At 35.4% G+C, this 25622-nt stretch overlaps 1 protein-coding gene across 3 annotated transcripts in view; it reads left to right on the forward strand.

Annotated features, from left to right (window-relative positions):
• Positions 1 to 25622, forward strand: part of Slc44a1 (solute carrier family 44 member 1) — a 186160-nt gene that overhangs the window by 97245 nt on the left and 63293 nt on the right. For all 3 annotated transcript variants that reach the window (XM_027942967.3, XM_027942968.3, XM_027942969.3), the window contains exons 5-12: positions 299 to 392; positions 7167 to 7336; positions 9271 to 9360; positions 12752 to 12891; positions 14080 to 14266; positions 15318 to 15483; positions 16222 to 16378; positions 17948 to 18031. In XM_027942967.3, the coding sequence (XP_027798768.1) occupies positions 299 to 392; positions 7167 to 7336; positions 9271 to 9360; positions 12752 to 12891; positions 14080 to 14266; positions 15318 to 15483; positions 16222 to 16378; positions 17948 to 18031 (1088 nt within the window). The remainder of the gene's footprint in view (positions 1 to 298; positions 393 to 7166; positions 7337 to 9270; positions 9361 to 12751; positions 12892 to 14079; positions 14267 to 15317; positions 15484 to 16221; positions 16379 to 17947; positions 18032 to 25622) is intronic.

Consider the following 25622-nt stretch of genomic DNA (forward strand, 5'->3'; position numbering starts at 1 on the left):
TACATGTATGTCATCTTGCATAGAACCTGACATGGGGCAGATACTCAATAGAAGTAGTTCTAGTACTTATAGTTATTATCTTTAATATTAATTAAAATTTGTACAATTAATTACATTATCAGTAATAAGAGTTTTAAATGATTGAGGGCTAATGATATAGATCAAATCAGATGCTTATGTATTCTATAATGTTTGAAAGTTATATATGAGAGTATTAACATCTAAAATTAAAGAAAATCAGAAGATAATTTGTCTAGATTCTGTTCTTCCAGTTAACATATAACTTTTCTTTCAACAGGCTCAGCACTATGTAGCTACAACCTAAAGCCTTCTGAATATACTACATCTTCAAAATCATCTGTTCTTTGCCCCAAACTTCCAGTTCCAGCGAGGTAAATTTTATTGCAAAGTTGTTAACTTGTGACTTGTTTTTATAGGTAAATTTCACATTGTATGTGTTATTCTGAGAAAGGAGTTACTTTGATAACTTGTTCCATTACTTTTACAACAAAATTTTAGAAATAGGAAAAGATATAAAAACATGTATTTATCTTTAGAAAAATGCACACCCAAACAACTTTTCTAGTTCTGTTATTTTACATTTCTTTAGAACCTTACTTTTTTTTTTAATTTTTGTACCATAATTTTCAAATACACAAAACTGCTGAATCATTCTCAAATTTGCAACAGACTTAGAAACCAAGTCTCACAGTCTCCAGAGATCCTTCGAGGTTAATCCTAGTATTACTTCCTGGGATTGCTTTTTAATTTACTTTGTAAATTTAAAAAGCATGCCAGTGACTATTCTCCATACATTGTTTGAAGTTATATCCTTTACGTACGTTCACTGTATTAGGCTGTTTGCCACGTCTTATTCAATAAACATTTATTATTAAGTACCTGCCACATGTGATGGATATAACAGTGATCTCACAGTAGTTAAAGTGAAAGTAAATTTTTAAATTTAAAGTAGATGTAAAAAAAAAAATTCTCAAGCATTGTAGACTATATCCCCAGAATTATGTATGTACGTTTATGGAGGTATATACGTGTATGTGTATATACACATATGTGAATACTTGCAAGTATGTCTGATGTTGAGAACCATAGTGTGAACTGCTGACAGAATGACATGAGAAAACTTCTCTGGGGGGAAACTGACTCTAAGCCACCTTTATTATATCTTAATATATTATAGGGAACAACTGAGTAAAAATTTTTGAGATTTGAAACATGAAAGCAGATCATGTCTACATTTTTTAGGAATATTTATGGCTATAACTTGTGCTTTATTAACTTGAATTTGAAATTTTCTGTTAGTAGGAAAGGGATATATCAGTTAAATTGATTTCTAGCTCTTTTAGTCTTGTGAAGTTGCTATTGAAAATCAAAATTTATAGCCTATAGATATAAAAGTAAAGGGACTATTTTAAGAGATACTCAGTAAAAGGAACCTAAAAATTATGGCCTTAAAGTGACAGGTAAGGAGGTCGAACTCATAAAAATTAAGGATATGAGGAAGGCTGCCGCAGTGAAGCAAAGGAGATCCTTTAAATACAGTTACTGGAGAACATTTATTGATATAAAAATAAGAAAAGCCCTATACACTTATCTACCTAATTGCTACAGTTTGTTTTATCTGTACTTTAAGTATAGAGTCTTTCTTTCAAGACCAAAACACACTGAGGTAGAATAATCAGAAATCCTGGATATGGAAAGAAGGTTGTTCTGCTCCTGGATCATTGTGGGAGGGCCAGGATGGGTGGCTGGGCTCATACTGCAAATCCTCCCCCACTTGGATCTCTGACTCCCCTGTGTTGAGCACTGACTGTTCCTGGTTATCTCGGATATCCCAGTCCTGACTACCCACACACTTCTCACAATATCCTCTAGACATTTACTAGAAGGCAAAGGATGGTATCAGGGGTGTTAAGTTTATAGCTGGATGGACCTGGCTTCTAACAGGGTCATTATGTACCTCACTAATCTAAGACAAAATGCTGAACCTGTACTATCTGCAAACTCACTCCCACTGTGTTCAAAGATCCTTATGTTTTACTTAGTACAGTACCTCCCAGTCGAAGTATCTTAGCACTTTTGTCTGAACTAAGCTTGTTGGAAAGTAAAACAGAAGGAAGACAAATAGAAGCTTGTAAATATAAAAGTTATTTAGCATTTGGCAAACAAAGTGAAAGGATGAGAGAACAAGATAAATTTGTTTTAATAAAAAAAAAAATTGGAGACACTACCCCATTCTACACATAGCATTAAGCCACCAAGTCTCCAAAAATGAGTAAGACCAGAACTCTGACCTTCAATTCACAGTCTAGTAATGACTGCATTTTTGTTAACATTTTCTAACACCAGGCAAAACTGGTAAGTAGCCCTCAGCATCTTTCACATCTCACACAGGAACTTGAACTTTGAGTCTAGATCAGTATGGCGGTGAATATCACATCACCATTTTCTATTTGTCATCTCAAACAAGACTCAACCTCTCTAAAAAACCAAGGTTTCTTGTGTGTGAAATGGGAATATTCATACTTGTTCTATAGAGTTGAGACTCAATAAGATAATATACATATCTATTATTGTGCTTGGCACTTAGCTTAGGAAGTATCATTTCTCTCAACTCCCAGAGCCAGCAATAGCTGGTTTAGAGAACACAACCATAAACTAATTTGCAATGAAATTCTAATGAGGCATAATAACCAAAAAATTATCATTCCTAAGAGCAGATGCCTAGATAGACCAATATTTTATCCAGATTCATAACTCTTTATTGGTGAAATGCCAAGCATGGTAGCAATATGAACAATAGCTATCCTGTTTATTTGTGATGCTAACTGTTGCAATGCTAACTGTTGCCCACAACCAGAGAAAAACAGCAGAAATAGAAACAGAGTACATAAATTCAGTTTATTCATCATTAGAGTACCTCTGGATGCCAGAAAGGTTACGAGATACTAGGGAATTAATAATATGATATGGAAGCGAAAAATTGACACTCAAGAAAAAATGTTTTTTCATATTTTTAAGTAGAAGATTCAAGAGTAAGTTAATATTTACAAATCATCTACTATGTGCCAGCTAATATACTTTCACTAATATACTTTCACATGCATTATTTAATTTAACCCTCACAAAAGCCTTTACAGATACTGCCCCTAATTTATAGATAAGGAAATGGAAGATGAGGCCAAAGCCACTTTTTTTGTTGTTGTTGTTGCTGTAAATCAGAGTTTGAATTCAGGATCTTGTAGTATCTATACCATAGTTAAGTGTGTTTTTTTTTTAATTTATTTTTTATTTTTTAAGGAGTAGAGGAGTGAAGGAAGGGAAAAAAACAAACAAAATAGAAATGTATGAAAAATCACTGTTTACTGCCATTAAATTCTTATCTTCTTGACTTATTTACTTCCTGCCTTTTGTATTCTATTATAGGGATCTTAATGGAACCCTTTATTGGTATTATTTCTTAAATAAAACTTTTAGCTAGAAACCATGGGTGATTGCTTATTTTTAGCCTGAGATTCTAAATAATTATATGAGGTACAACTCCTACCTTCTTTTGTGAAGCATATGGACAAGAAATAGTAGACACTCTTTGTCCTTATACTTTAGGGAGTTGATTATCTGTGATAATCTGGTCTTAAAGGCAGATGGATGGTATATTTGCCACTGTAAGATACAATTTGCCCATGATGGTTAATTTTTAAAAATCTTTAAAAGATTCATTATGAATTCATTTTGTTCTTGTTGACTCATGTTTCAATAATGTGAAACAACATCAGTTCCTAATGGGACTACATTGACTTCTTAAACATTCAATAGTCTGTGCCTTTGAAAGGTAGAAAAACTTACTGTAAATAGAATACTTTATGCTTTTCCTCTTAATTAAGAAGCACAAAATGTGTCATTTAGGTTAGACTCTAAAGTAGAAATGATCTCAAGCACTAAGTTCTCAGCACTATTATTTCCTCAGAGGTCCATGATATGAGCTAATTCATCTTAAATTCATTAAATCAAATGGGATTTAAATGGTAAAATATAAGAGAGACATTTCAATGCCATGATTACTCACTTTTTTTTTTTTAATAAGAAAATAAATCCAGGGACTGAGGGTATAGTTCAGTGGTAGCATATATAAGGCCCTGGGTTCAGTTGCCAGCACAGAAAAAAAAAAAAGAAGAAAAAGAAAAAAATTCTTGTTTCAAAATCCCATGGCCTGTAGAGTTGTTTCTTTTTTGGGAAGAAGTGGGAAAAAGAATGACAAACAAGGGAATCTGCTGCTTTTTAGCTAAGCATTTAATTTTCTTTTTGAACAATGTGTTCATATATTCTCTTTTATTTACCTTCAATTTCTGTTATTCGTTAGGACTAAGAGCAGATTTTTACTATAAAATAAACAAAGCAGTTAATCAGCTTGTGCTAATTTTATATCTTTAAACTTAGAGCCGTCAGATTGAATTGTAGAGTCAAAGATTATTGTTATTTTGCCCCAATTCTTTGAAGGATACTTAAAAAAGCACTCTTTCCAAAAGGTCAAGAGTTTATATACATTTTTAAAATGACTCAAAAGGATAAGTTCTGGGCAGATGTTACTCACCATTTCCTCCTAAAGGAAAAGAATTAGGATTTTGAGAATGCAGTCCTTCCCTTTCAAATCAAGGATCTTCATCCTGAGTTTGAAAGGCAGAATATACTGGCTCTGCTGCTCCTATATACTTTTAGAGTCATTGATTTGTAGGTGGTCTCTTTTATGGTGATGATCTGAAGAGACTTACAGAGTCCTTACTCCTACCCTTTTAGCAAGCAAATGGACAAATGAAGAAGAAATGGAGTAACACACAGCTCTGCAGTGTTAGGAGAAGGTGGGCTTTTACAGTTATCTGACAGGAAAAAGGAAATGAGTGAGTAGGACCAAGAAAATTAGTGGCATTGTCAACAAGAAATAGACAGCAATATCCTTAAGGTAGACATATTTTATATTTGGGGTTGAAGGCAGGTGAGTGAAGCAGAGGCTTCATCAGAGATGATAAGGTAATATAGACCGATGAAGATTTAGATAATTATGGAGCAGAGAAGAGTTTAGTTTTGAAGAGAGAGACAAGCTTTAATTAAAAATAGGGTTAGAGAAGTTCTTAAAGGTGTTAACTTTGCAGAGACAACATCAGAAAAGAAAGTCGTGTTACAACAAAGTTGTCAGTAAAGACTTCTACCCCAAATCAGCCTCCATTAACTGAGAAATTTAGGGTCCTTTTTGATTCTTCTAATTTAATATCTTTTTACATCATTAGCAAAACAACTTTTGATCAAAAGACAATGACTTACCTGCCTGTAAATCAAACATTATACAGAATGGTCTGGCTTCCTGCAGTTTTTAATAAAAAGTCAAATCTTTGGCATTAACTTTCACTAACACCATTTTGGAGCTACTCACAAATCCACAGCCAAGGACATGAGATAATAAATGAATAAATTACATTGTTACATCATCATTTTTGGATACATTTTACTGAAGCATAACTAAAATAAGGCTAAATCTTTCAGTTATTTTGTTTCATGAGTATAAAAGCATAAGATATTTCTTATTCTTACTACTGGTGGTGCTCACTTACTGTCATTTAAGAAAAAACGATAGGTAGTTATTCTCATTCTTATTTGAAAATTTTTTTTTTTATTTGAGGGAGGAAAGAAAGTGTTTTGTTTCAGGTCAGACAAAGTTGTTTTGCTGAGGTTGGAAACCTTGGAATTTGATATCCAACCACATAATCATATCCACTAATGGACCCAAATACAGTGCCAGCCAAGAACGAGAACACAGTTACATCATTCTAATAAAAAAATCTTATGTCAGACCTGCCAGGGCTAGTTCTATGAACAATTCAAAAACTGTGGTTTCATATTAATTATGGCTGCATTTTAACTTAATTCACCCACTAATGCATATCTGTGCACAGACAATGTACGGGTTCTGTTAGAATCTTGACAAGTCACAATGAAGGTGTATCTATAGTCCTTTGTTTAAAATTCTCTCACTGATTAGATGTGTATTGTCCTCTCAGAAGTTGAAGCAGAACCATGTTATTACAAACCAGATTTATGTCACAGCTCATGCACAGTTGTTTCTTTACAAGTCAAAGCTGTAGTCCATGTAAGCTTGGATTAAATGTTAACTGATTAAATAATTGGTTGTTTTCACAGTTTTTTGAACACATATAATCTTGAATTATTAGTTACATATAAAAAGAAAATAAAATGGCACAGAATTCCAGATGTGTCAGATATTTTTCACTTTTATAATATTATTTTTCTTATCCCATTTTTATTAACTTCATAACTCTTTTATGGAGTGATATCATTGTCACTTTAGATATAATTTCCCTTTTGTATTATTAAATTATAAGCATTTCTATACATTAGCTCCTACTGTTATTGTTTTGAGTAGCTGCATATTATGCTGTATGTTGATATGTTGGCATGACTTTGTTTATATAAGAGTTATTGAGGGGCCTGGGACTTGGGCTGTAGCTCAATGGTAGAGTGCTTGCCTAGCACGGTTGAGGCACTGGGTTCAATCCTCAGCACCACATAAAAAGTAAATAAATAAAAATAAAGTTATAAAAATTATATTTTAAAAAGAGTTACTGAGTGCCCTGAACACTTTTATTAATCTGAAATTTTATAATGCTATTTTGTTAGAGAAGACATTCTATTAATGGTGGCACATTTCAAGTACAAGCATGTGTGTTTTTTACTTTTAAATTGCTTATGGCCAAAATTCATTTTCAGTTCAATGAAATATATGTCTGTAAGCTTTGTCATCTGCCTCTTGACTGGTAGATGAGGAGTTTTAAGTGGTTTTGCTTCTGGTAGCTCTGTGTGTGTATGTGTATGTGTGCGTTTCTTTTCAGAAGGGGAGGGTAATGTCTTCTGTTGGAACATGCACTCCACCCTCTTTGATAAGGCTTGTGGTAAGATTGCTTCACTACCCATAACAGTCATCTTCATAGCATTAAGCACATAGCTCTTAGCACCCATAATGATGTGTGGAGGGTGGAGTGTATTGCAGCCATATTCACCTTTCATTTGTGTGTTTGATGTGGCATTTATATTAAGTAGGAGTAATTTTTTTTCTGATTTTTTTTTTCTTGTGTCACCAGTGCACCTATTCCATTCTTCCATCGCTGTGCTCCTGTGAACATTTCCTGCTATGCCAAGTTTGCAGAGGCCCTGATCACCTTTGTCAGTGACAATAGTGTCTTACACAGGCTGATTAGTGGAGTAATGACCAGCAAAGAAATTATATTGGGACTTTGCTTGTTATCACTAGGTAATTGTTTTTCTCATTATTAGCTATTGCATAATACTGCAGTAGAAGACTGTTCTTTTAGCCAAAATATGAATACAACTGGGGATACTTGTAAAATGTTTCACTTCCCATAATCAAAATAATTGTTTCAGATTATATATAATTATAAACATGTACATAAAAGTATGTATACATGTATATATATCTGAAACTTATTTCCCTTTTTTTCTTTCGTTGGGGAAAACTTATTTTTCCAAACTTCGGTGACTCAGTCTATGACTACCTTTAATATGATAGCAGGAGGCTTCTTTTAATGAATCAACAACCCTATGTTTTTGGTTATGATTCTAAAAGGTCTATTTATTTATAAAGAGGCCACCTGTTCTCTTATATATTTACATCTAAGAATATAGATTTCTTACTTTTGAAGTATGTGATTTACTTTTCATTGCTACAGCTCATAGTATCATTATTGCTGGAAAAACTAGGAAATCTCCACTCGTTAGCCACTGAGTTTCTATCAATAAATAGATAATATAATTAACTAAAAATTTCATTTTCAAGGTGAAAGCTCACTATATTAGTCTAGAACTATATGAGGGCGTATTGGAGTTTATAGACCTTAATAGTTGAGAGAAATAACTGGTAGGAACCAACTATTTCATTATGTAAGTTAAATTAGTATTGATGCCTGTTAATAACAATGGTCACTGAGAAGATACAAATTATATTTCCTTCTTCCCTGTCATTAGAGAGTTTTTCTTTTTGCTTAGGTAGTACTTGACTCAATTGTAATAATGCTTTCCATATGAAAATCTAATTCTGTGGTATTTGAAGGGCTCCCATCTGTATTTCGTTCCTGTATATTTATTACAAAAGTGAGTACCTTAATAATAGTTCTAGACAGAGATCCTAACCATTTATTTGGGTTTACAAATGGCCCAAAGAAGCTTGACAATTAGTGTAACTTTATGTAAAAACTACCTGGTTTCTAAAACAACTGAATTCATAAAACCAAAAGTAAAATCCGAATCTTAAAAATAGTGACAATAATATTGTGAAGCATCAGAATTCCATTTTTTATTAGAATGATTATCTTTGGAGACTTAATAACATAATATAAACCCAAAATACCTTTGCTCATTTGTTTGTAGATCATTAAAGGTATACAAATTATTATTTCAGAAATATATTTCCTTTTCAAGGGTTAAATCATCCCTTTCTTTTTTGAGAATTCTACCTATGATTTTAGCACATTGGGAGTTTGGGACAGATAAAGGAGTTGGCTAAGTGACTCAAACTAAACTTTGCTCATTTTTGAGGACAGACTTTTAATCAGTTGAGAAATGAGGTCAGAGGGATTTTGGTCTCATTAGTCTTCAGGATATTATCCTGTAGGGTCATACTCTCCCTTGGAGCTCTGGAGTTAAAGATAAAATGCCAGATAAAGATAAAATGCCATCTAGTATTAACTGACCATCAGAGAAGTTGGTCCTAAAATGCACACATCACTCAAGGCAGTATAGCACTAACTTAACTGATTTCTGTCTACATGTGATAATTTTTCTTGTCACCAACATGACATGTCATTCTCTACACTTTGTCTGCTGGCATGTATGTCTGCATGTCTGATGTTTTCCTCCTGGTGAGTCCACAACAGTCTTGTGCTGTTTTTGAGTCACCAATTGCATTTGCATGAATTCTTTTCTGTAGTTTATAAACCCACACAGTTAGGTGCCTTTGGTTTCAAATGATGCTATTTAAGTGGTACAAGTAGCAAAATCAAAATACAAGAGCAGTCAGTTTCCTTTCTTACCTAAATTGTGGTCATGAAGTAGTCAATAGCTACAGATTATTTCCCTGGGGTTGGGGGGAACAACAATTAAAAAGCCTTCTCTTTATATTCTATGTTGTCAAGTAATATTCTGCATGTTCTCTATTTATCTTTCCTGTAGTTCTATCCATGATTTTGATGGTGATAATCAGGTATATATCAAGAGTACTTGTGTGGATCTTAACAATTCTGGTCATACTGGGGTCACTTGGTAAGTTATTTATTTTATTGTTTTCATGGTACCTCACTAATTCCATGATAGCAAATGGAAATATAAAGAAAAAAATAGAAATTTTATTTCTACAGGCTATATCTTCTTAAAGCTTTTTTTTTTTTTGCCTTAAGAATTTCATAACTATCAGGGGTTGGGGGGCTGGGGTTGTGGCTCAGTGGTAGACCGCTTGCTTTGCACGTGTGAGGCACTGGGTTTGATCCTCAGCACCACATAAAAATAAATAAACAAAATAAAGATATCTACAACTAAAAAAAATTTTTTTAAAGAATTTCATAACTATATTCCCCTCTTTTTTTCACTGCTGTTACCATTTGAAGTCTAGAACTTTCTCCTATGTATGTATGTATAGGTAGATATAAATGTGTATACACACACACACACACACACACACACATCATTTAGGTAAAACTTTTTAGCTGAACATGAAACTCGAACTTTTAGTAAAAATATCTGCCCTCATTTACATTTATAATCCTAACTGCTATCTTTGGTTTTACTGTTGTCATCTGTTTTATGTTTTACTGAAATTTATGCTTTCTTATTTTGTTTTTTCCATCTTTGCTATATGACTGTATTTTCTCTGATTAACTTCACCCTTGCTTTGGGTGATATGTTTTATATTTTTATATTTTTTCTTCTATGATTGGTAACATGTGCTTTCAGAAAAATACTATGTAATCAAGAAATCTATGATTGCTAAAGGCTAAAATGTCACATGTTGAGTTTTTCCCTGCCTTTTTAAAATTTAACATAAACTTTTCTTCCTTGTATCCCCTACTCCCTTCTACTTATGCCTACTTTTTAGCCTTGTCAAGTAATCTGAGCTTTTGTATTCAAGTTATTATTACAGTTAAAATATTATTTTCACCATTTTTATCTTAAAAAATTGTTTACATTTGCATTGAAAAGTTTCAGAAATATATTCATATTTAAGTCTTCCTGGACTAGTTTTAGGAACTACTGGTCCTGTTTGCATACACCTTAATTCTTGGATTCTTAACTTTTAATTCATCTTTATATTGACTGGAATTCAAGTAATCTATTTATGGAGGACTTGTGGGCTATGTATGTTCTCAGTTCTTGTTTCTTTAAGATTGCCTTTTCCTTCACATGTGAATTTTGAGTTTGTTTGGTGTAAAATTCTTCAGGCACAATATTGTATCTATACTTTTATTTCAGAAACGAACTCAGAGACCAGTCTAATTTTTTTTCCTTTACTCATTGCAGGCTTCACCTACCTAGATGTTTATTTGATTTTAATGTAGCCTTATAATTTAAAGATGGTTCTGATCCTGGATCTCAAGATTATCCATAATCTTTTGGGGGAGGATCTTTTTCCAATCTGAAATTTTTTCTTCATCTCTATATTTGATTACCATTTTTGTTTCAGTGTCTTTTTTCTTAAAGTAGTTGTTGTTCTTCAACTATTGTCTTCCATATTATCATTTCAATGTTTTTATCATATTCTTTTATATTCAGGAGAGTTCTTCAAGTTTGTTTTCACATTACTGACTTAGTTTTCCACATTATCAGTTCTGTCCCTGGCTTCCTACAATGAGGATCTGAATTTTGTTGTTCCAGTTTTGTTGTATTTGTAGTTCTTCCATCTCTACCACATTTGTTTTCATTTCTGTTTATAGCTGTAGTATCTAATTCTGTGTTTACATGAACAGGTTTTATAATAAATCTTAATTTTGAATCATAACTCTGCCATTTCCTACATACGTAACATTTGGCACATTATTTAACTTTACTAGATTTCAGTTTTATCATTTGTAGACTTAATAATAACTACTTAACAGTACTGTGGTTAAATAAGGTGATAGCCATAAAGTGATTAGCTCACTTTGTAGCACCAATCTAAGCATTTGGTGAACATCCCCATGGCTGTAGTGATCATCGTCCCCATCCTCCTTGACATAATCATCATTATCTCATCTGTTTTCCTTGAACTTCAGCTTTCCCCATAACTTTTTATTTCAGTTTATAGAGAACACATTTCCTTCCATTTTTTGAATATGTTACATAGTTTTCCAAACAATTTTCTTGAATCTGCAGGATTTCAGACAGGAAGAAATTTTTTTCACAGACTCCTAATTGTTTTGAATTCTTTATATCTTCGACAGAAGAAAAGTTCATGCTTGGTATTTGTCAACAGGACGTGGGTTTTCCCTTTGACCTATTAATTATTTATGTAAATCCAGATGCAGGAAGGTCGATGTGCATGGAGCTTAGCCCAGTTTTTTTGTATCTCCTTGGCATTTATCTTATCCAACGTAAGCTCACAGCTCTGCACTAAATCTTCCTTCCTAATTGTGGCCTACAAGGCCTTTCAGGGTGGTATAGTTCTCTGCCACCTCTCTGCCCACACCTCTAGCACTTTCCCCCTTGCTCACTGCAGATGTCACAGTGGTCTCCTCCTTTCTCTATACTAGCCATGGTCCCAGCTCAGAGTCCTAGAACTTTGCCTGTCACATTTTTTCCTTAGATAAGTTCATAGATTGTGCTCTCTCTCTCTCCTCAGGCTTTCAATTCTCTTACACAGACATCACCTTCCAGTGAGACCTTGCTTACCAGTGTTATATAAAATTGCAATGCCCTCCCAACACAAGCACTATCCTTCTTACTAAATTTTTTCCCTTAGACTCAATATACTGTGTTATCACTTGTTTCCTTATGTTTTGTTTCCCTATTACTATATAAGCTCATGAGCAATGAGAGTGGAGACTTTGTTTTATTTACTCCTCCATCCCCAGATAGAACAGTAAGTGCTTTAGGCTCTCAAAATATCTGCTGAATGGATTGAATGATGGTATATAATTCAGCTTTCTTATATAGAGTTGGGCTTGCCTCCCCCTTCAGTCTGGTTCTCTGAACTATGAGACAGCATTGGAGATGAAATAAATACTTATCCCTGACTCCCACTGCTATCAGATAATTCCTGGTTTTGCCTTTATCCTTGGTAGGAACTATTCCTTTGATCTTCATTTATTCATTGTGCAAACATTGACACAGAATCAGTGGTATGACTATGTATCTATCGGCACTAGGCACAAGGGTTACTATTTACTTTCAGAGGTACCTGTTAACTGGCTGTCTCTCAGCTTCAAAGTCAATGATAAATATATGTGGAGTTAGTTTATTTGATACACTGAAAGATTTGTAAATGCTTAATGTGAAAGACAATCATGGAATAATTGGTATTTCCCTAAAGCTGGCAAAAAGTGAGAGCCATATACTTCCCTGTTTAATGATTTGCCATAGCATCAGTGCCATGATGATATGCAGGAAAGGTCCAGAATATTGAGGATTTATGTCACAGATTTTCTTTTGCTCATTATTGCAAAAACAACTTTTTTTTCTCCAGGTGGCACAGGTGTACTATGGTGGCTGTATGCAAAACAAAAAAGGTCTCCCAAAGAAACTGTTATTCCTGAACAGCTTCAGATAGCTGAAGACAATCTTCGGGCACTCCTCATCTACGCCATTTCAGCTACAGTGTTCACCGTGAGTACAGGCTCAGGTGTATCTTTCAGTTCTGTTTTTAATAGCAGGTGATCATCAATGAAGCAGAAACTCACCTCTAGCCTTTGCAGTCCTAACCCTGATTGCCATTAGATGAAACTTTTGTCCCACAGTATACAAAATGCTTTCAAGTCTGCCGGAAGCTTCCTTAATTAACGAATGCTCTTTTGATCAACATTTTGCTCTATCCTGTCTGCTTTTTGAGAGATTTCCACTTGGAATTTTTACATTATCACTTACTAAGAATATATTTATTATAGTCATAATATACTTTCTAAAAACCAATTCTCTTAATGGTGTAATAGTATGTTGAGAAATATATCACTATTTACTTGTTAATGAATTATTTTCCCATTTTTTTCCTTTCAAACCTATCTTTTAATGATGTATATTATATCAAAAATATAGGTGAGATTCACTGCTCAGGTGTTACATAGTAAAATTATAAATTATCATGTGGTTAAATAATCTATCTTGTATCTTTAGTTCACTGTTATCTCCTTTCTGAAGAAAGGGGTGGGGGCAATCTATCCATTTCTAGGAGCAATCCCAAGCATTTTATGAGCATCAAAAAAATAATAAAATAAAATAAAGCCACCATAGAACTGTTGTACCAAAAGATAACTTTGTAATCATGAGTTAAGTACAGTTCTGTGTGCGAGCTACTAGGGGTAGGGATAGGAGGGGAAGGAGGCAAAGGGTGAATCTGCTGGGACTCCACTTTTATGGAACTCTTGGTCCAGTAACAGACATGAGATACAAATAAATATCTCCCAGACTTTTAGGGTGATGGCATATTGTCCTCTCACCCTTTTTCAGAGTGACAAGAATATACCTATTCAAATGAAGAGTCTCATCTTGACTGATAAATAAACCCATTTTGATGGTAATGAAGGGTAAAGGGAAAGGTAGAGGAACTCTTGACTTTAATAAATTGAGAAACTTCCTATGGTTAGCTTTAAAGGACACTTTGTAACCATAATACCATTGAGAACCATTATAACTTCAAAAAGAGATCCCAATTTAAAGTATTCTTGGGATTCAGAAAATGATACTTCCAGGTTTAGGATTAATGATACTCCCAGGGTTAAACTAAACATTTCTACCACTTTCCATTTGTTTCCACTGCAAAATAGTAACTGGACCTTTCCCTCCCTTCTTCCCATTCAGGTTATCTTGTTCCTGATAATGCTGGTTATGCGGAAACGTGTTGCTCTCACCATCGCCTTGTTCCACGTGGCTGGCAAGGTCTTCATTCACCTGCCCCTACTGGTCTTCCAGCCCTTTTGGACTTTCTTTGCTCTTGTCTTGTTTTGGGCATACTGGATCATGACACTTCTTTTTCTTGGCACCACTGGTAAGAAGATGTGTTGCTTCTTTCTCTTAGAGATAAATCTAATTTGCATTCAAATATTCTAAAACATCAGATTGAGATGGGGGTGTAGCTCAGTGATGGAGCATTTTCCTTGCCTGTGTCCAGCCCTGGGGATTCAATCCCCAGCAAAACACACACACACACATACACACACAAAATCAGAGAGAGGACTATTTGTAAGTTTGCTGTTAAAGGTCCAATAACCAATAGCAGTGGTATAGGTCTTCAGTAATCTACTTCTTATTTGTGGTTTTTAGAGCATACTAGCAGTGTGGGTCTAGACCAGGTAAAGTATAAAATTGCAGCTTAGTTTTAAGATGCTCAAGGATTTGAAGTGAGTTCCATACTGGCTTAGCTATCTGGATCCATTCTGAAACAAATTAATGAGTGTAGCACCTCTCTAGAGTTGCTTAAAAGCCCAGTTAGTGCCAAAGACCAACTTGCTCTTTGAGATTTCCAAGTTTGGAAATATCCTGAATCTAACTAGGGCTCCTGCAGATGATACGATTCATAGTTAGACTCTCCGACTTGCTGGTAGCTTTATTTAATATCAAAGGCTAAACCTACAAAGAATTAATTATGAGGAGCAGTGTGGGGATAATAAACTTGTGTGCAACTTCTCTTTTCATTCACCACAAGGAATATAATCTTAATTTCTAAACAGTTAATAATTTAGATCTATAACTACTATAAAAGTCCTAGCTCTGATAACATTTGAAGTGTTTGAAAATTCATGCCTAAATAACAGATAATGTAATAAATAACAACTATATTCAAATAGAACAACTTTGAAAAGCTTTATATGATACCTTTGAGGAAATCAAAATGCTTAATTATGTGTTTAATTTCACATAATTAACCCTTTTAAAGGATCGTTACTTTTGTCTCTTAATGAAATAGCAGTAGAAGCATGAAGTTTGTGGATTACGGGTAGGGATCTATTGTTGGAAATGAGATAAACTTATATTTAATAGCCACATTTTTTGGTTTGTACTTTATATGCCGCCTCTTTCCTTCCTTGACATTTTCCCAGGCAGTGCTATTCAGAACGAACAAGGCTTTGTGGAGTTCAGAATTTCTGGGCCTCTGCAGTACATGTGGTGGTACCATGTGGTGGGCCTGATTTGGATCAGTGAATTTATTCTAGCATGTCAGCAAATGACTGTGGCAGGAGCTGTGGTGACATACTATTTTACTAGGTGAGAATTTGTGCTTGGAAAACTTGGGTTCACCTAAGTGCTCATGTCTGCGGTGGGGAGGAAAAGGGAACAGGGCTACTTTCACTTCTTTAAAAAAAGTAACTGGAAATGAATATGACAGTGTTGTAGCTGATAATTCTGGGAGGTAGGAAAGTAGAAGGCTATTATTTTATTTTTTACCCTTTTCTATAATTGTCTCTTTATCAGAATAGCAGGTCAGGATATAATTTAGTTTAAAAAAAAGTGAACTTTGTAATAATACCAAATGTACTTTTGTTTTATATAAATGTCCACCAAAGGACTTGTAATTTGTTTGAGTCAGAAGTGTTGTGAGTCCCCTTTGCTGACTTCAGAGCTGAGTATTAAAGCTATAATCTTCACAGTTTTTTATTAAAATGAGGTACCAGATCTATGTTAAACATCTTTTTAAATTCCATTTTCTTATTATATAATTAACTCCTTCAGAATTCATTAATAAAAGCTTTGAAAGCATAGTTTTATTTAACTTAAAGTCATAGAGCATAAGAACCACATGAAACTAGCATAGGGAAATGAAACATTAATTTTACGTGATGTATCCATAGCATTTGCATTAGGAAAATATTACTTTGCCATTTTGTCATAAAGCTGGAATAAGAATAATGAACTGACTTTTCACTGCATTGAGCTTTAAACCATGCTTGTGTTTTCACCCTGGTCTGAGCCTTGTTTTAATTATTTTTTTGGTCATTAAAATAGGGATAAAAGGAACTTGCCATTTACACCTATTCTGGCATCAGTGAATCGCCTTATCCGTTATCACCTGGGTACTGTGGCAAAAGGATCTTTCATTATTACACTAGTCAAAATTCCACGAATGATCCTTATGTACATTCACAGTCAGCTGAAAGGAAAGGTAAGGGGAAAATGTTTTTTCTATGGGGATGTGCCGCACTTCACCTCTCCAGTTAAAGCACCCAACAATGCTAAAAGTTGTGTGTGTGACTGTTTTCTTCAGAGTCTTCACACAGTGGAATCTAGTTCTTCCTCCTTGTTTCCCTTCATGCACTCTGTATGCTCTGGCAGAATTCATCAAATCACTGGTCATCAAGCGCATCCTGTGTTTCTCTTGCGTTGACTCATTCACTTTCCTCCTTAGATCTTCTTCCCTATCCGTTTTTTTGTTTGTTTTTGGTACCAGATATTGAATTCAGGGGCACTCAACCACTGAGCCACATCCCCAGCCATATTTTGTATTTTATTTAGAGACAGGGTCTCACTGAGTTGCTTAGCACCTTGCTTTTGCTGAAGCTGGCTTTGAACTTATGACCTTCCTGCCTCAGCCTCCTAAGCCACTGGGATGACAAGTGTACAACACCGTGCCTGGCTCCCAGCCCTTTGATTTGTTTGTTTGTTTGTTAGTTTGTTTTCGAGATAGTATCTTGCTAAATTGTTTAAGATATTGACAAGTTACTGAGGCTGGCTTCGAACTTGGAATTCTCCTGACTCAGCCTTCCAAGCCACCAGGATTACAGGTCCTGTTTTTCTTTTTAATTTTTTTATGAGGTGTATAGTGTGATCCTTTGATACATTTATACATTGTGTAATATGCATGTCCATGTGTTCAGCATATTTGTCACCTCATATGTTTATTGTGTAGTAAGAACTTTCAAAATCATCTCTTCTAGCTGTTTTGAAATATCCCATATGACATTGTTAACTATAGTCTCCCTGCTATATAGTAGAACACTAGGAGCTGGTCCTTCTATCCAACAGTAACTTTACACCTACTGATCAACTCTACTAGAAGGAAACAGGAGATGCCCATGACATTGGTTTCTGGGCAAGAATTTGTTAGATAAGGCCCCAAAAGCAAAAATTAACAAATGGGATTACCACAAACTACAAAAGCTTCTGCACAGCAAAGGAAACACAATAGAATGAAGAGACAGTCTACAGAATAGAATGAAATATTTGCAAACTATACATCTGACAATGGGTTAATATCCAGAATATATAAGGAATTCCCTGTCGTTAACTGAGAAAATAGCATGCAATTCAACATAGTTTTGCTCAAATGCTACCTCTCCCTGGAAACCTTTCCTGATTCTCTCCATCTCCCATGCAATATTCATATTCCACCCCCCCCCCTTCATTTTCCACTGTAACACTTAGTATTTTTACCATATTCTGTTTCTAACCTTATATGCTTAGTGTTTTCTTCTCCTGGTAGATTGTAAGTCCCTGGTAGCTTTCCATACCTCACTGTATCATATATGCAATGAGGACTACAAGAATGTTGAATTAATTAAAAACAATTCAGCCATTCTGTTTTCAAGAAGATAAGGGTAGATGTGGAGGTTTTGAAGTTAATTTGTAATTCTTAAATTTTATTTACATTTATTTTTCTAACATTTGAAGTCTTCTATATGATGGTTTGGTTGTTTTATTTTTTTAATTATTTCACTTTTTTCCCTCTGTCCAGGAAAATGCTTGTGCACGATGTATACTGAAGTCTTGCATTTGTTGCCTTTGGTGTCTTGAAAAGTGCCTAAATTATTTAAATCAGGTAAAATATTTTAAATCTTTCACTTTCAAAAGTAGATTGTTGTTTCTGCTCCCAAGATTAAATGATTGAACTTAACTGAAAGATGCTGGGTTTTTGTGGTATTATATTGTACATGTTACTTGATCAAATATAGACATACTTGAATCCTATTCTTCTTTTTTACATTACTGTGTGTTCTTACCAGGTTCATTATTATATTAATCTTAATTTCATTTATGAATAAAATGTCATTAAGGTTTTTTTCTGAGACATTTATCTCTTAACAATTCACATGCTTTTTAAATATTATCTAAGAATCTTTACTCTGTCATTCTTGAATTATTTTAAATGTTGTTTGAAAGCTTTAGTTTAGTGTAAAGCTATTGAGGCATTTGTTTCTTTTTTGCAATTATCTACTATCATTCAAAACCAGTGTGTTGTCTGTTGCTCCTTTTTTTTTTTTTTTTTTTTTTTTTGTTCCAACTGCTAAGCACTGTGATGTTTACCAGAGAAATATTATCAAAGAAGTGCTGTTTCTAAGGTTGAGTGGAATTGATACATATGGGACACTTATAGTTCTTGGGAGAGTAGGTTGATTCTCTGTCATTCTATATTTGAGCATGTAGGATTAGCTGTGGAATACTCCCCTTTCCCTCCCTCCCTGTCTCTCTCTCTCTGTCTCTTTCCCATTCCCTAAAAATCAATTCTAACGTATTGATGCCCTCAACTAATAAGCCAAAGACAAAATTGACTTTCTCACCATTTACCTCTAATGATTGATTTTCCCACCACTTAGCTCTAGCATTGCACTTTCTATTGCACTTTCTATTCACTCCAGGATAGCTGAAAGGATGCCAATCCTGGAGCCCTGGTATTGAGCATGCCTGGACTTTGCTTTATTGGGCTGTATGGTTAATACAAGAACATAGGTATGACATTTTATTAGCAAAATACATATTTTCTATGGATATACAAGAGTTTGGAATCTCATTTTAAAATAATAGTAACACCCATAACAACCTGAAAAATTATTCTTTGAAGTTTGGTTTGAGGCCAAGTTATCCTTATCAAAAAGTTGATAGATTCACTAAAAATCATCATCACTACATTTTATATCTGTCTTACCCTCAGAGAGACAGGCCAATTCCTGCCTCCTTGGCTCAGTTCCTTTGCTTTCGCAGTTTCCCAGATGTGCCTGGAATGAATTCCTTCCAACAGCTGATCAGCTCCTACTGAGCTTTAATGACTATGCCTGAGCAACACCTCCAAGAAGCTTTCCCTCATCACCCAGCCCCTCCACAGCTTCCAAGACACCAGTTCAACCCCATGAAAATACTGGGAAATTAGAATTATCTGTTCCTTCTTTATTGTCACTTTAGACTTTCATCTCCTTAAAGGCAGGAATCTTATTTTTTTATCTTCCCAGAAGCTAACACAGTTCCTGGTACACAGTTCCTGGTCTTTGTTTTCTGAATGAATTATGAGTTTTACTAGTGAATATTTGGTTTCAAAAAGACTAACAGGGTGACACAAAACTACAAATAAGAATCTCAAAAGGAGATATGCAGTTATACTGAAAGAAGGAAAGGTAACATCAAGCTAATCAGTAACCAGATAGATAAAAGAATTTAGAGTTTCCAGCATATCTCTAAGCTAAAGGTTAGTCACTGACTTAGTACTGAAGTCTTATGAGGCTGGTCTTTCTTGTACCAGTTTTGTCCATTTTGGATCTTCATTTTGTAGGTATGATGTTTGAGGTTTGAAAGGAAGCATTGAAATAGTAATCAAACCCGTGAACAATGATTTAGGGAGAATTCCGAACTCTTAGTAGTTCTTTTGGGGAACATGAAATACTACAGTGTGGGGACTGCTCATAAGAAAGGTTTCATTCAAAATGTGGTCAATATATTAGAAAACTTCCTGCCACAACAGGTTGAGAGCATAGAAATGAGTTGCCCATAGAATGTTTTAAACCACCTTTCTATGAAATGTTTCCCAGCTAGGTGAGCATCCACCAGCTAACTTTATTAAGTGTTTGCCGTGTGCCGGGTTCTGTGCCTTGTGCTCCAACATGCAGCATCTCCCGTTTAGAATTCTGTTTTGTTTTTGGAAGATGAGTAATGATGAGTTAATGTCCCTTCATGTTTCCTCCTGTCCTCTCTTTTGCTGTGTCTTCTGAGGCTTTCAGAAGGCTTGAGCGGGTGAAAATCCAGACACATGCAAGGCCTAGTTGAGGTAATATCATGGACGAAACAGGCAGAGATCTAAGATAATGGAGTTGGCTAGAGACCGTGGTTAATTGGAGAGCTCATGTTCCCTCCGAGGTAGACAATCAATGCACCAGTCTCACAGACTGCGGCAATGTGAGAATTTATAGACAATTTATTTCTTTTCTAATATTTTTAGAATTCCAAAAGTCTATGTTTTGCCTCCTGCTATTAAAATGTTGATAAAAAACAAACTGAGGGCACCAGAGTAAATAGATGTTAGGGCTACACAATATGTGTTATCCAGGGGCCACCAGTTCGCTGCCACTGCTTTAGAGAGTTTACAGGATAGTCGTAGAGAAGAGTGTTGATAGGCCTTTTGTTGTTTATAATAAAGGTGCTAGATTTTGCAAACACAGAGTGAACTGTGAACTGCTCTTTGTTCTGCAGGTGCATAATATGACACAAAAGTGATGATATATCTAGTCTAACAGAATTCACTTTAGGTAGAGAGATTGTTACAACCATAATGTGTTTTTTTCTGGGCATTGGATCACGCAGGCCTTGTTTTATTTTGCCATTTGTAGATAGTACCTTCAACATTGGAGGGTATCTATTCTCTCACTTATGAGCTCTTAATTTTATAAAGCTTTTCTCTACATAGTGTAGACCAGGAGTTACAGAGAATGTGTTTTTAGTAGACTGCATACCTGGTGCTACACTAAATACCTTATAATACATTATCAATTTCCACAACTCTGTGAGGCAGGCATTATTTCCTTTATCATACATGGGAAAATTAAAACAGGCATCTTGTAACAGATCACATGACCTAGAGGTAGAGGAAGTTTCAAATCCAAGTTTGCAGTTCTTTCCTTTATGTCACACTGCCTTCCACCTTTATGTACACACACACACACACACACACACACACACACACAAGTTCAGCATAGAGAATATTCAAACTTATCAAATTTTCATGTTTCAAACTGAGACAAGTAATGAAATTAAAGAACATTAAGGTTTGTATTTTAGTTAGCTTTTTCATCACTGTGACCAAAAGACCTGATAAGAACCATTTAGGAAAAGAAAAGTTAATTTTGGCTCACAATTTCAGAGGTTCAGTTCATCATCAGCTGACTCCATAGCTCTGGGCACAAGGTGAGGTAGAACATCATGGTGGAAGGGTGTAGTAGAAGAGCACTGGTCAGTTTATGACAGCTGGGAAGCAGAGAGAGCTCCACTCACCAGAGACAAAATATAAACCCCAAAGGCGTGCCACTCCCCCAACCTACTTCCTTTAGCCACACCCTATCAACTACAGTTACCACCAGTTAATCCATATCAGTGCATTAATCCACTGATCAGGTTACACCTGTGATCATCTAATCATTTCACCTTTGAAAATTCTTGCATTTTCTCACACATGAGCTTTTGGGAGAATACCTCATATCTATAAGTGATAACATACTTTTGGCAACATACTTTTAATTCTCATGATCTTTAAAAAGGTCTAAGAACTTTTTTAAAGTCTAAGAATTTGAACAAAACTTTTATTAAACCCTTTGGTGTGGGCTTGCTGTCATACCCTATTTCAGTCCATTTGGGCTCCAGTAACAAAATATCGTGAACTAAATATTTTGTCTACAACAGAAACATGTTCCTCACAGGCTGAGAAACTCAGAAGTCTAAGATCAGGGCAGTGGCTGATTTGGTGCCCTATGAGACCAATTTCCTGGTTCATATATTCCACCTTCTGGCTGTGTCCACACATCGTGGAAGAAACAAGACAGCTCTCTAAGGCCTCTTTTCTGAGGGTGTTAATCCCATTGGTTCACCTTTACCTTCCAGTGCCATCACTTTGATGATTAGGTTTCAACTTATGAAGAGTTTAGGGGAGAGCTCAGGTGTTCAGACCATAACATGGCCCTCCATCCCTGGTTCCAAATAAGAAAAGAATGTTTGTAGTTCACTTTCCTCAATTTATAAGAATCCACATAGGAGTTGCCCATATTGTATTCTCCTTTTCTTACCACTGCTGTCCAACTTTCCCCTCTAAAGGGAGTCATTATGTAAATATTTTAAACTTTAAGAGAGTTTCTGTGTCCTTCAGTGATGAAAGAAAAGGTGTGGAAATTGTGCTCTGGGACAGGTGTCCAATAGTCTTGATTATCTGCATGGAGACCCTTTGCCTCAACAATTTTTTCCACATAACCATAACTTTTCCTCTAAACTTTGTCATGCAAAAATACTACCAGGGGTCACTGGGGATCATGCATTCTTTTTAAAGAGATTCCTGGATGATGGTCATCCTTTATCTCACTTCTGGGATTTGGGTGATCTCAAGCCTGGGTGCTGCCTGAGAAGATCTTTGGTGTGGGCTAAATGTTGAGCTGATGCTTCTCAGGAGCAGTTTAGCTCAGGTTAAGGAAGGCTGTCTGAGAAAATAGGTGGACTATCAAAAAATAGTCTGCAGAAAGCTCAGAGAACAGTTATCAGGGAAAACCACTCAGAACTTCTTGAGAACCTTAGCCTGAACCCTTTTAGACTAGGAGGTATAGAAACAGAGAAATTTCTTTGTCCTGCTTGTGATCTGTAGCACATTTTTCTTCCTGAAGAGATCATCTTGACCTTTTGTGTATTTCACACAGCTCATCTTCCTGCCCTGGGAGTAGGTGAAAGAACTAGCAAAATAATTACTGACTTTTTTTTCAGTTAGGTGGTGCACAGAATGGCAGAATTAATGCCAACATGGTTAAATTCCTGTAAGAGTATCCTACCCTGGAACTTGCGGGTAGAGAAAAGGCATTATGGAAGCTTCCTTCCTGTCTACAAATAAATAGGCTTCTGCTCCAAAAGCAGATAGGATTCAGCAGGATGCGGGGGAAAGAAAGAAGCAAAGGGAAGAATAATAATTCTCAGATGAACTCAGAACCTTTTATAGTTTAGTTAGAAAGGGTTAGGCCCCCTGCTGAAGTCAGCTGGCCAGAGATAAGAGGAGAGAGAATGGGGGTGCCTGTATCTTCTTTTGCTTCTGTCTCCAGTTTCCAGGAGGCTCTTGGTGAACCTGGAAAGGGTAAACTGCACAATGAGAATGGGTTGTTCCTCATTTGGAGTTTGGTTTAAATAGGTCATCCCATTTCCTTGAGTCTGGACATAATGATACTTTTAATATTAGGAAGTATCTCAGAATCGATATAAATAGTAAATATGATAGGGTATTTTCTGCCTGAAAACCTGTTATTAATAACTGGTTCATTAGTCCTATGGAAAATAAGGAGTTGACATCCCTGATCATTAAAGAGCTCTGTCAGTTAAATTGTTAAACTAAAGAATTACTGTGGAAGATGCTAAAAGACTGGATGTTGTGGAGGAAGTTATTTAAACCTGAAATGAGCACATGTGGTTTGTATTTTTAAAAGGATAAGAAGGTGGTCCCACTGTAAATGAGATTGATATTGATCTTTGGTAGAACAGAGGTCAGCAGATTTTTCTCTGTGAAGGACCAGAAAGTAAATACTGTGGCTTTATGGGCCACATGGCCTCTCACATCTGCTCAGTTTTGCCTTTGTAGCCTGAAAGCAAGCATCAAGAGCATGTAAACAAATGAGCGGGCCTGTGATCTAGGAAAACTGTATTTACAAAAGCAGTCAGCAGGCCAGATATGGCCCGCAGGTGGTGGTTTGACCATCCCTGCTCCAGAATAAATTGGTAAATGGGTATTTTTGTGAGTACTTAGGAAACTAGTGAGAGCTGGGAACTGTTCTGTGTTCTTTGAGAATAGGTCTGGCTAGGGCAGTTCTTCTTCAGCGTTTTTTTTCAGCAGGGTTACTGTTACACAAGATCAAAAGTATAGTTTATTTTTACATCACTGAGGCATTTTGCAGAATGTTTCAAAAGAAGTTTTTGTACCAGTTGGAAAAAATGTGGAGCACTGAAGTTTTATGTAGTTAACTGTTTGTTCCCTCCTATCTATAAAAGAAGCACTGGCAGATGACAATACAAAGGAGTAAGCAGTGAATGAATGCTAACAGAAAAGCTTGATAGTATGATTTCTTAAAAATAGTTTATATGTTAGCTTTTCAAATAAAAAGACCTAGAAATGTAATATAGTAACATTCTGATAGTAAATTACCCTAATTTATACAATTACACTGTGATTCTCAAAGAAGGCTATAATTTTCTACTGTTCAATTTCTGAAAAAAAAAAAAGTTTAAGGACCACAGTTAGTGACCTGTTCAGTACGGTTCTCTTCACTTGGCTCTGAAATGTATTTCATTTTTCATCAGCGAATTTTATCATCTAATGGCAAATTAAATTTTTAACAACCAAAACATCATCTTCATACAGGTTCATAATAACTAACAAGCATACAATTAGAATACTCATAAGTTAAAGACTTTGTCTTCCAAGATTCAGTATTAAAAGTTTAATAGGCAGCACAGTATGAAATAAACCCTCAAGTCTAGCAGTTTTCCATCAATTACAATAGTTTGCCCATACTAATCATTTAAGTCAGCACTAACCCAAAAATTCCTCAGGACCAAAAGTTTTAATCACTAAGTCCATATACTCTCTCTTCTGAAGACTCATATGGATTTGAGGTAGTGGTACTTCTTTACATTTTCCAGAAATTAGCAATGCAATTCTACTTTCAGAAAATAAAATGTCTTGCAATAAAAATAAGAGTCTGTAACCAGTGGTTCAAATAGACAAGGGCTACAGAAGCAAGTGTAATTAATGAAAGTTTATCAATTGGGACTTGGTATTCTACAAGACAGAATGCCCATCTCAATCTAGCCTAAGCAAGGGAACGATATTATTATTATTATTATTATTATTATTATTATTATTATTATTGTTTTTTTTCAGCAGCAGCAATATATTAGCTTCTATACTCAAAAAGTCCAGAAAGCTGGCTAGTTTCCCAGCTTTCTGGGGGATGCAGATACTGTCACCAGATTCAATTAGATTCTCTGCTCTTGACTTCAGCCTCAGTTTCACACTGTGACCTCCAGTAGCTTTTCCTGTTAGTTGGCAAAACAACTATGCCCATTATACTTCACCCCTTTCAGGCGACCCATGCCTGTGGAGGTGAAAGGAACCCTCTTTTTCCCAGAAGTCTCAGGGACCATCTTTTTTACCTCATTGACTCTGACTACTTATGTAATGACAGTCTGACGTTTGGCCAGGTGGGCAGAGCACACTGATTGGCTCATATCAGTGACCACCCATGCTCTGAGCTGGAGAGGGAGTCAACCCCACTTAGACTCATCAGGAAGGGCTATTTTCTCAAATGAGGTCTGGGGTCCTGTTCCCAGGATGGAGAGGAGTACAAAGTGTCAGGCATGAAATAGCTGTCTACTGTAGGGCCATGAGAAGCAAGAGTATAGAGGAAAGCCAC

This window comes from Marmota flaviventris, chromosome 13 (genome assembly GCF_047511675.1).
Source record: "Marmota flaviventris isolate mMarFla1 chromosome 13, mMarFla1.hap1, whole genome shotgun sequence".
Classification (NCBI taxonomy): domain Eukaryota; kingdom Metazoa; phylum Chordata; class Mammalia; order Rodentia; family Sciuridae; genus Marmota; species Marmota flaviventris.